General features: G+C 40.8%; 1 protein-coding gene across 1 annotated transcript in view; it reads right to left on the bottom strand.

Annotated features, from left to right (window-relative positions):
* Positions 1-12,724, bottom strand: part of ARID5B (AT-rich interaction domain 5B) — a 178,292-nt gene that overhangs the window by 82,745 nt on the left and 82,823 nt on the right. The window contains exon 4 of the mRNA XM_006759374.2: positions 8,902-9,132. Within this exon, the coding sequence (XP_006759437.1) occupies positions 8,902-9,132 (231 nt within the window). The remainder of the gene's footprint in view (positions 1-8,901; positions 9,133-12,724) is intronic.

Genomic DNA, 12,724 nt, shown 5'->3' with positions numbered 1-12,724 from the left:
TGTGGGTTTTGTTTTGTTTTGTTTCTTGTTAATCGTCACCCAAGGATATGTTTTCCATTGATTTTTAGGGAGTGGAAGAGAGTGAGGGAGTGGGAAAGAGAGAGAGAAACATTGATGTGAGAGAGGCACATTGATTGGTTGCCTCCTGCATGTAACCTGACCAGGACCAGGGATCAAACCTGCAACCCAGGTACATGCCCTTGACTGGGAATCGAACCCACCACCCTTTGGTGCAAGGGTTGATGCTGTAACTGTTGAACAACACTGGCCAGGGTGCCAATCCAATGTTTTTTTTTGGATTTTGAATCTTCATGATCACTTCTTTCCGAACCACTCTAACACACACCAATCTCTCTAAATCCTACTAAACCTATTGTGCATCTGTTTCCAGTCAGCCTGAACTCAGGAAGCCTGAAAGATCTTTCTGAGCTGGCTCCTCATTAAGAGGCAGTCTAATGTCATGGTTTATGAGCATGGATGCTAAGCCAGACTGGCCAGGTTCATATCCTGATTTTGCCACTTGATAGCTGTGTAAAGTTGCCTTGCTTAAATGTCCTTATCTGGAAAGTGGGGGAGATCAATGATATTGATGTACAGCATGCATGTATCCATTCATTCATTTAACTAATATTTATTACACATTTACTCTGTGCCAAGTATTATTCTGGTCCTCAGGGAAATGGCTGTAAACAAGACAGAAAAGTTCTCAGCTCTTACATTATAGGATGGGTGGGATGGGGTCACAGAGTATCTATATATATAAAAGGCTAATATGCAAATGTCCCCTAGGGAGTTCAACCTGGAGACTGGGAATTCAATCGCTCACTATGATGTGCTCTGACCACTAGGGGGCAGTGCAGAACGTAGGAAGTCCCCGGCCGCCAGTCAGGGAAGGGAGGCCTTGATCACCAGCCAGGCCTAGAGACCCTACCCTAGAGACCCCTTTATATGTATACCTCTAGTATACATATAAAGGAACAAGTAGAGGAGTTCATTTCAAATACTGATGAGTTATAGAAACGTAATTCCACATTGCATGACGGAATAGAGCTGGACTTGTGGAAAGGGGATGGTCAGAGGAGACTTCCCTGGGTAGGAGACATCTTGAGCTGAGGCCGGAATGATGAGAATGAGCCAGACCTATGATATCTGGAAAAACACATTCCATGAAGAAGGACAAACAAACAAGTATTTCTAGAATGAACGATGTTGAATGATTTTTAGTAGCAAACGATACCTCACTACTCCCGGCAGTATAGGTGTGAAACAATTTTATGGGTGTTTTTTGAAGAACCACTATAAACTCAATACGTGGTTATGTTTGCGTTGAGAGGTATAAGAGGCCCAAGAAGAACTGGATAAAAATGAGTACTGAAGGAGCACTTACCCTGTACTGTCTCATGCTTTAAGTCATAACTCACTCTTCACAACAATCTTGAAAGGTATGGTCTATATCTCCAAGGCATGGTCTGTGGCTATCCTGAATTGTGCATCCCACTCCCCACATACGATAGTGTAAGTACCTGAAGAGAGAGAAATTCTTCCCTCTCATTCACAACTATGTGCACAAGGACCAGAAGAGTACTTGGCACATAGTAGGTATGCAACGGATATTGGTGAAGTGCATGAATGGATTAAGGGCACAGTGTTAGGCAATGTGCTAGGCTCTAAGCATTCCCAGGCAGCCTAACCTACAGTTCACCTACTGGATTGAACTTTAATCAATCCAGCTCCCCTGACAGGATAGAATGAAGGGGTTTAGAGAGAATCTTCATTTATCAAGAGGATTTTAAAAATCAAGTGACTACAGACTTATCCTGAACCTCAGCCCACCATCCCTACCCCTAACCATCATTTTGCTTGTGATTTTTTTTTCAATGGTCTGGCTCTTTCCTAGAGCGTGTGTTTTTTAATTGATTAAAAATATCTGTTTCACCCTCAAGAGAAATATGTTGATCTTGATAATGTAATGGGATATAACTTTCTTGCTTTTCTAGATGAAAATGCTAGGTGAAATATTAGCCAATATGGACACAGATCCTTTCTTCTGGGGTGAACAAGAGTTTATTGTACTCATGAGTCCAAATAGTTTTTAATAACCCATTGAGTCCACTCAGTTACAAAAGGAGTTCAGAGTTATTTTAAAGTATCCTTTCAAGTTCTAAAAATAGAAAAGGAATCCACTAATCCTACCCTTTCCATATATCATGACCCTGTAAATTAATTTACAGTAGAAACATAAACATTCCTTTCATTAACCCCTGAGAGATGGTGCCCTAGCTTCCTATACTTCTGCCCAAGGAAGTCTGCTCTCCAGCCCTCTTTGTCTTACTGTCCTGGAAGCCAAGGCCATATGTTAATCATTACACATCCTACAGAGCACGTCCAGTACACCTCTACCAGCAGATTTATTTGAGTTTGGTTTACTGTGTTGTATGATGAACTTAACATTCTCTCTGTCCCTACTTTGGCAGCACATGTAAAAAAAGAGAGGGTACCAAGAGTGGTCTTGGTTAAATTACTCCCTAATGATAAACAGAACCTCTAGAAAATTTCCAGGACAAAGCAGTCCTCCGAAGTGAGATCTCTGCAGGTTAAGTTTTCTGCATAAACAGCCATAGACAAGGAGCACAACTCCTTTCCCACTTGGCTTCAATTAAAGGGAAATGTCTGCCTTGTTATCATTTGGGAGATCGGTGGGCACCACAGGCAGGCAGCAAAAGTCTGAATGTGGACAGGGGCCAGGAACAAAGCCATTTAAGCATCGAAATCCACTGTGACCATGAAACCTACTTTGGCAAGGAAAAAAATGTTTACTCACTTACAAATTCTCATGATCCTTAACAAAACAACTGCCTTTCCTTTCATTTCCAGCAAAACATGTGATGCTTAGAGGGGAAGAGGCAGAGTCCAGCTCATCTTTTATGCTTCAAACTAATTTTATAGGCCCTGCACTTTCTTTTGTAAATCAAGGTTTTTGTCCCTCTTCTGTTTCCCTCCTTCCCTTTGCTTTTACTTCTTTTGTCCATAATGTCATTATCTCTCCTCGGAAAGGGACAATTCAGTGCAGAGTCAGAAAAACTTCTTTAAAACATTATAAAAAGTAGAAAACTTTTCTTTTCTAATAAAGTTCTCATAAGAGTTTGGAGCCTTAAGGAAATAATTTCTTTATCATTCAATGAGCAAATCGATTTAGATGACTAGAAGTTGTCCAAGGTCTAATACTCTATAGAAACAGTAGAGAATCTTCATTTATCAAGAGGACTTTTTTTATTTTTTTTAAATCAAGTGAATACAAACTTATTTTGAGCCTGGTGAGTGGGCTGTTACTACTCAATTTTAAGAGGATAAGTGAGGGGCCTATATCACTCACTCAGAGGAATAGAAAATCGGACAGTTGAGCCTTAATTAAACCTGGGCTATTTTTGAAAGCCTAGCACTCTTTTCACTCCACCATGCTGTCCCCTCTGCCCACTAACAGAGTATATGTTTTAATATTGACATAGCCAACCTCTCCCTGGAGGTGAGAGCTCATGATGTTCTACACATGGACCAATAAGATGGCAGTCTATCTCATTGGGTACTTTCCAGGTAAATTACTATATACTTTCTTCAACTCAATCCCATTTCTTAATCAAGAAATACACACACACACACACCCCAACTCCAAAGAACTTTAGAAGCCCAGCATATATCTCTTTGCAATGGAAAACTCAGAATGAAAGAAACTATATATTTTATTAGTTCTTTTTAAATGAAACATATCTTAATCCATTTAGTCCCATCCACTTTTTTTTTTATCCTCACTCGAGGACATGTTCATTGATTTTTAGAGAGAGAGAGAGAGACATCAGTGTGAGAGAGAAACATCAATTGGTTGCCACAGCACTTGCTCTGAACCCACAACCTAGAAATGTACCCTGACTGGGACTTGAATCCAAGACCATTTGGTGTGTGGGATGATGCGCTAACCAACTGAGCCATACTGGCCAGGGCAGTCCCCCCCACTTCTAAGGGCTGATTTCATCTAGTTTATGCATATTGGCTCCGCCTTACATCTCTCTGATGGAAGCCAGTACCTTCAAGTTATCCATTTACCTACTGTACTGCGTGTGCCTTTGTTTGGCGTTAGCTGTCAACACTTTGCACATATGAAATCAATCTGTGTGACATTAATGTAAACATTGTGCATTACAAACTGGTGGACATTTCATTGTTCTAACAGGAAAAATAGACAATATTTTTGCATGCCTGTGTGTTCCCTACAGCAAAGACAATAACACAATATAAATGGCAATATGTGTTTTACAAAAGAGGAAATGAATTATATAAAAGAGGTAAAAGCAAGGGGGAGGGCTGTGGGAGAATGCCTCATGTTAGGTGATTCTAACAGGGCAGTGGGGGCAGGAATTATGCACAGGGTAAAGATTTTTATGAGAAAAATTGTCATTTAAAATGTCACTTTCCCCAAATGTTATTATAATCTCATTTCCTAATTGCATGAGCAATACCACCAGTTTTCACAGTGCTTTAATAAGGAGTCCAGTTGCTTTAATTTTAAATATAGTCAATTTCCTTGTGCTGAGAAAAGAGCACACTGCCTTTAAGAGCAGGGTGACTGACAAGACGGAAGAATGCGGGCAGGATGTGGAGGCTGAAGCCTTTCAATCACCTACCATTAATATGATTCAATTTATGCTTATGTCATAGGTTTAGACACTGCACAGTGCTGTAAGCAAGGGAAGGACTTGAATAAAACAGTGAAGAAAGCAGATGGTATGCTATCAAAACCCTTCAAGCCTAAAATAACCTTTTCCAAGTAAGAAGGATAGTTAATTAAAACCAGGATATATTTACTCTGTTCGGAATATCTCAATGTAAATAAAAATCAAAACAACACTACTGTAATGTGAGACTAAATGATGAAATTCCATCTACATTATTTTTCTTTAATAGTTTCTAATCAAACTTTTCATTAAACGGCTTCATAAAATTCCACAGAGAATTTATTTATAAGGACTCATGATAGATTTCAATGCCTTGCTTTTATTGATCAATTAAACTTGTTTATTCAGTGGACAACATTGAAAGGACAGGGGAGGGGGTTGGTGCCTGGGAAGTTGGGCAAAGTTGTCACACACACAGTGAAGCCCATTTTTCATAGATGAACCCCGGGGCATGCAAGGAAGCTGTAGAGCACGTGGAGAAAAAGTGGGGCATCCCGGCCCAAGAAGGGACATTCAGGTCTAGTTCCAAAGCCACCGCTTAGGTTCATCCCAGCCCTGGTCCACAGACTCAGGTTCATGTCTCCCTGGTAGAGAGAGCATCCAGCCATTTAAAAACCCACTGAGGGTGATAACTAAGGGCAAAGAAACCTAAGCGAGGCCAACAATTGACCAGGGTGAAGGCAGCAATTCCTAACATGGAGAGTCAGGACATGAATTTCATTTTATTAATTAAGTATGTAACTAATTAATTACTTTTTATTGATTTTAGAGAAAGAAGGAGAAAGAGAGAAACACTGAGGTGAGAGAGAAACATTGATGGGCTGCTTCCCTGCACCAGAGATCAGAGCGGAAACCTGGACAGTGCCCTGACGGGGAATCAAATTGGCAACCTTTTGGTGCGTGGGATGATGCTCAACCAATTGAGCCGCCTGGGCCAGGGCAGGACATGCATTTTAAATGATCTAGATATTTCTAAAAGGTTTCCAATAACCTCTTTGCTTATCCCCTAAAACCAGATCCAGTCCTGCCTTTTCCTTGCGGCTTCCCTCTCTCCATGGTCAGGATCTCCAATCACTTCACCCCTTCCACCCCCAACACACTATGAAATTCCTCCTGCACTTGCTTTCTGTAACACTCACCAAATCCTTAATCACTGACTTTCTTGTAACATTAGTTAACTTTCAGGTGCGTTACTCCTGTCTTCCCCAATTAGATTCTAAATCCTCAAAACTAGCAGGGACTGTGCTTTATTTACCTTTTGAACACCCCTCCCAGCTCTACTCCATAATCCCATTTAATAGAAGAAAGCAAGAAATATATTAGTTAATAAAATAAACATTATTTAATCATAGGAAAGTAGACACTGTCCTTTTGAGAAGGGCCTCGGAGGTATTTTATGACAATTTATGAATTTCATGTGTCAAAGGTGTAGCTGCTAAATGCTATAAACCCTTTGCCATCAGCTCCACCATTCATCCACCTGGTGATATGGCTAATAAAATTTGATTTTTACAGCCGGGGCATACTGTTACCTAAATTACATCTGACCAATTACTGAAGTCACCGAGCGTGTGGTACAGAATATATACTGTGTGGAAATTCATCTGTGGGCCCCCTGGCACTCGCGGTAATCTGACAGCAGTGCTTCAGTCATCTGGCAGTGTTTAATATTAGGAACATTTGTTTAATGCTAGTCACTAATTAAATTTATGTTCTTCCACCAACTGTTACTTGGTTGGAGAAACCCAACCCCACGTTTTAACAAACCCTTTAACTCATGTTGATTTCTAATACAACCAGTTGGAGGTTTAAATGTGTGTTCTCTGGAAATTTAGGGTGTGAGCAAAAGTGGAAGGTGGGGGAGGTATCCTGGTGAAGGTGTTCAAATCAGGACAAAATAAGCTTTTGGGATTCACTTACTAAAATGCAATGCTCTAAGAACAAACTATTTGAAGTATAAAGGTAACTAAAAAAATCTAGTATTCTAATGATTAAACTAGCCATCTAGAAGCTCTTTAAAGGCACCTTTATTCCAAAAGAAAGCTTCCACTTTAAGAGGCTGGAGAAGAAAAAGAGCATTAAAATTAGCTATACTGGAGGAAAGTCCAGGAAAACATTCAAGTCAGATGCTTGTGTCTGTGAGAACATTTAAAACCAATTTAGTAACTTAACTATTGTGATTACTGTTAAACTGGAATTTCTTTCTATTACCAATCCTAGATGCGAAAGCTTTGAAACTCAATGACTAATAATTCCTAAATTAGCTCAAAAGGCTGAAACATTTTTTTCATTATATTACATGGTGAAACTCTAATTTTGACTACTCTTAAGGGCAGGAAAGCATTCTTTGAGTTTTATTTTGTGTCAGGAAATTATAGACCTCTTTGGGGCCAGGCAGGATAGAGGGCATGGAAGAAGAAAAACTCAAGATGGAAGTATTGAAAAGGGAAGATTTATAAATGCTGATATGAAAAGAGAGGGTATTTTTTTTTTAAAAAATGTATTGGATACATTCATCCAGCTAAATATACAGGTTTTTTGAATATTAAAAATATAACAATAGCTCTGGCTGGGTAGCTCCATTGGGTAGAGCATCATCGCCATACATCAAGCTTACGGATTCGATCTCAGATCAGGGCACATGCAAGAATCAACCAATGAGTGTATAAATGAGTGGAACAGCAAATCAATGTTTCTCTCTCTCAAATCAATCAATAAAAAAATTTAAATATGACAATAAATTCTTCTTGGAAGAAGGAAAATATAACTTGTATAAACACTATGACTCTCTTACAGACTGACTGACAGCCATTTGACAAACCAGAGATGTGAACGGCATCTAGAAAACAGTCTGTAAAAAAATGTCATGTCCAATTAGCTTAGTCCCGTTCCTCTCTTTCTTCCCTTCCTTCTTGGGTCATCATATCCCATCCCCTCATCCACACCCTTCCTCTGCTAGACACGTCCTTCAATATCCCTCCCACAGAAACTACAGGGCTGCTGTAGTCATGAATAATCAGATTGGAGAGGCCAGAGTGGATTTCCAAAGCCATGCCAAGGCCTGTAATGGTTAAGCAAAATACTCTGAATCTAAATAATCTGCAAACCAGGGATCCTTGAGAAAATGTTAGCCAATAGAACCAAGGAATGTTCCAGCTCAAGGGACCACATGCACTCTGTAGGCCAGAATCTCAACTTCTTTGCAACCCAGGTACCCATGAGGGTGGTCATCATACTGGTCACTCAATGGTGGCAGTTCCCAGGGGAGGGAGACGGTGAGGCTGGGGGTTATTCACGTCTCAGTAACTATAGCAATTCTCAGGGAACATGTGTATTTTGATAAAGTGCCCCCAGGGTATTCTAATATCCCTGCCCACTGAAAAGCACTGATATGATCCAGTCTCTTCAACAAACAGATGAGAAAGATGTGAAAGATGAGACCTTGGCTTGCCTCCAGTCATGCAAGGTCTTCCAAATGGATGATACATCTTTTCCTCCTTCCCTTCTATCTACAGAGATAAATGACCAATCAGCTGGGCAGAGGTGCAGATAAAGATATGTGTGCATATATTCATCTTTGGTGAGCACAGTATATAAAGATATATGGATATATACAGATATAGACCTATTTCTTCATATACTGTGCCCACCAAAGATGAATATTTATGTAAATATACATACATATATATATATATATATAAAAATCTAGGGGCATGGGGATCTGTTATCTATCTATCTACCTATTTACCTTCTAGTATGAAAATAGTTACAATTGGTGCATTTTCACAGTTCCTTATAACACTGAAAAGTGAGTATCAGTTAAATAAAAAAAAAAAACCCACAAAAAACAGTATCTGAATAGCCAGAGCCTTTTAAGAAAAAACTAACATGAAAGCTTCCTGTCCTAAAGTCCAATTTCAAGGTCGACCAAGCAACTTCAAACTCTATATTGAACAACAAATTCTAAATAATAATCTTTTACACTAGTAAACAGAGGCTGCCAAGGAAGGCAGTGATGCCTTATGCCGCAATAATTTGGGGGATGGGAGGGGTAGGGTGGCCCATTAGGCCTGTGAAAATAAACCCTGTTCCCCATCACTGCTCTTCACAAGAACTGAAATCAAGTAGACACGCACGCACAAGTTTCATGTAGGAAAAAAAAAAAAAGACTTACCAAACTCATCACATATACTCTCATTTTCTATGAGAGTAGGGTGGTCAAAGGTGTCCCGGCAGTACAGGATCTGGGGGTTCTTGCTGACCACTGCGATGCCTCCCAGGGCTAACGCGAACTGGTCCGTTAGAATAGAAGACGGCTTATCTTGGATACGTTTCAGCATCGAGCGGTACCGGCAGTATTGGGGGTAGCTGAGCACGATCACGTTCGTTTCTTCCTCGTCCTCTCCTAGACGACAAACAAGAAAAACACGTCCATTACCCTCTTCCCTCCAACTGTCATGGCCATGGCATAATTTCAACAGTCTCTTCTGGATTTTGTAGTTAAAATAGAGTTTTCCACAAGACTCTTAATACCAGTTCATCTTCATTACAGACTGGCGAATGCACCCTCCCAGCCCCACCTCCTTAGTCCAGAGCCCCCAAAAGCCTCAGGCTACCTGGAGAGAAAAGAAAAGGTGGAGAAAATAAACAGAGGAATGGCCATATAGATGGATTAAGCAATTTGGGGGGTAACCAGCAAGCAGCAGAACCAAAGAAAACTATTTTGAAAGAATTGGATATATATTTTAAGCATTAAAGTCATCCTTATAGGAAAAAATCAGAATTTTGTTGAGCTTGTTTATGCTTATTTCCACAGCCTGGTATGGCTCTTTTTATTTTTATTATTTCATCTTTCAGTGCTTGGAGGCTCGGAAAAGTCATCTGGCCCCCAGAAGATGTCCAAAGAGCCCTAACTGGTTTGGCTCAGTGGATTAGAGCGTTGGTCTGCGGACTGAAGGGTCCCAGGTTTGATTCCGGTCAAGGGCATGTACCTTGGTTGCGGGCACATTCCCAGTAGGGGTTGTGCAGAGGCAGCTGATCAATGTTTCTCTCTCATCGATGTTTCTAATTTTCTATCCCTCTCCTTTCCTCTCTGTAAAAAATCAATAAAATATATATTTTTTTTTTAAAAAAAGAAGATGTCCAAAGAGCATCACCGTCTGCTTTGGTGGTTAGCGCTATTCAACAAGTATTTCTGGTTCTCCCTCCCTTTCTCTCTCTTTTTTAAAAATTTATCTTTGTTGTTGAAAGTATTACAGCTATCCCCCCCCCGCCCCCACCACCACATTGATCCCTTCTAACCCCACCCCCGCCCCACCCCCAGGCCTTCACCATACTATTGTTTGTCTGTGTCCATGGGTCATGCATATATGCACACAAATTCTTTGGTTAGTCTTCACTGGAGTCAAGTGGTTACATGACTTGTTTTGGCCAATGAACCATGACAGAGGCGAGTGGCTCCTTTAAGAGCCAGTGTTTGACCACACTCCTCTTCTCTGAACATCTGTAATGTTTCAGATAGTGACAACTCTGCCAGTCTGGGTCTTAGAGTGAGAATACCATGGAGCAGAGTCCCTGCTTGATCCTAAATGGATGTATAAGCAGAAAAGAAGCTTTCTGTATTTTATTTTGAGTGAGACTGTGCCTTGGGGTTATTTGGTTTTTGCAGCATGGTCTATCCCACCTTGATTGATACATCTCCCTTCTCTGCCCTCCCCTCACCCCAGACCCCCTATCTTCTAATGTTCCTCAAACCCATCTGGTAACTTGGCACATCTCAGGGAACCACACTGAGAGGCCTCCCCAAAGCAACCTTGTGAAAGAACCAAGTTAACTCAGGAGAAAGTCTCAGCGATGTTAAAGAAGCCCCCTCTCGCCCTGATCTTAATGCTTACTTACACCGCACTGTACCAAGTGCTTATTTCTAAAAACCAGATTCTGCATGGACGAATCCTTCCTTCATCTTAGGCTCGAGAAATAGCAAACACCCTCCCCCGACCTTTGGTAGCCTGCCACCTGCACAATGGCACGCTGAATTTAGGCTCCATGACCCACTTTGCCATCTCTCTCTATAACCACACCATCAGGGCATTTGTGAGCAATTCCCAGACATGTCACTTGCTTATCCAAAGGGGAAAATACTCAATATTTCGAGCCCTTCCCATGCTGCAGGGAATTGCACGAGACAGTTGTTAAGGATCCCAACATTATCGTGGCCATCTGGTAACCAGTGGGAGACGAATGAGTGAGGACAGAACATAATGATGGAACATAACCAGCACCAATGGAAGGTGCATGTGTGACCTTTTCAGATGGGGGGCCAATACCCAGATGTATTTCTAATTATGTTCACTTAGCTCCTCGGGCTGGAGGCTTCTTCGAGAACGGAGATGTTTAGCTGCTTTCAAGATGACATCTATTAACAGTTTACATTGCTTAGACTCCTGCCTGGTTTGTGGGTAGCCACTTTGGCAGCTGGCACACTTAAAAGGAAGCATGTTTACATCGAAGGTATGTCCTCCAGTGAAAAGAAGTTTGAGATGTTGATATATGTCCCAAGACATGCCAGTTTGAGATTTTTACAGCAGACCAAGACATCTCTGCTTTCTATAGAGTTAAACCACACAAAAATATTTAGTGGAAATGTTCAGCAAATATTATCAGAATTTCAGAGTATCTAAGTACTATTTGTAGAAACAGACTCCAATGTGTCAATTTGTATTATTACACTCTATTTGTCCAAGATGATCAAGGTCTGCCCAAGATTGTGCAAGGTGAGAGAGAGGGGTATAACTATGAAGCCCCAGGAATTATTTCAGCAGGCTCAGCTCCTAGTACCATCTCCTGTACATAGGAAACACTGCGCAAATACTTGTTGATTCTAAAATTCTATCTCGGTTGTGCTTTGGCTTTCTGAGATGGTGCGGAAGCTGCACTAGTTTCTCTAAGTGTTCTTGAAATGAAATAGAGAAAGTTGAGCCTTTCAGATTGAGTGAGGGAGAAAGACTGGATATGTCAGAGTTAGTGTTACAGCAGATGTTGTCACCTGGACTCTTGGGACCACTTCACTCCCTTCCAATCCCTTCATTCTCCTTTTGGTTTGTTCTGACCATTTTTCATGAGGATGCTATCTCTAACACCTTTCCAGTTCTCTGGATGGAATTAGCTTCCTAGCTATCTCCTGTACTTTGAAATGGCTCCTTTTTTTCCTTTCTCCCTTCTTCCCCTTCCCCTTCCCTTCCTATTGTTTGTTTCTTCCCCTCCCCTCTCCTCTCCCCTCTCCTCTTTTTTCCCCTCCCCTTCCCTCCCCTCCCCTCCCTTTTCCTCTCCTTTCTCCTTTCCACCTCATCCTGGCTTGAAACCTTTATCCCTCTTTCTTCACACGTTTCCTAAACACAGCAACCATGCTAGCTTTTTGCAGAGACTTATAGAAATTTATTTAGTTTGCATTTTGATCTCTCTCTCTCTCTCTCTCTCTCTCTCTCTCTCTCTCCCTCTCTCTCAGAATTATATATAAGTTATCTAAATTCTGTTTTCAGGTATATGTTCTCATTCAAACCACCATTGTACCTGGAACAGAATACAGGACCAAATTCCCTTCTCTTTGCCACTTTCCTAGGATTGTTGCAGGAATCACAGAAGATAGCAAATGAAAAAAAGCTCTCAACCAAAAATATGAAGGGCTGAAGGACAGTTTTCCTGTTTATGAAGCAGAACAAATACTATTGTGATTTCTGGTACTACTAATAAATCAACTACAATGTACAAATGTGTTTCTTGTAACCTATCTCTTTTGTTCCTCACACAACCTATTAGTAACACTACTAATATCCCCCAATTTAGAGATGGGAAAACTGAGATTCAGACGCCCACGGGGCTAGTCCAGGATCTCCAAGAATTAGAAAGTGATGGGGGTGAGACTACAACCCGATCTTTTAACTCTAACTGTGATGAGCACTAAAATAATAATAATAATTAATAATAATAATAATAACAAT

The sequence above is a fragment of the Myotis davidii genome, unplaced genomic scaffold (genome assembly GCF_000327345.1).
Source record: "Myotis davidii unplaced genomic scaffold, ASM32734v1 scaffold655, whole genome shotgun sequence".
NCBI lineage: Eukaryota > Metazoa > Chordata > Mammalia > Chiroptera > Vespertilionidae > Myotis > Myotis davidii.
This window is presented reverse-complemented; position numbering and strand designations above follow the sequence as displayed.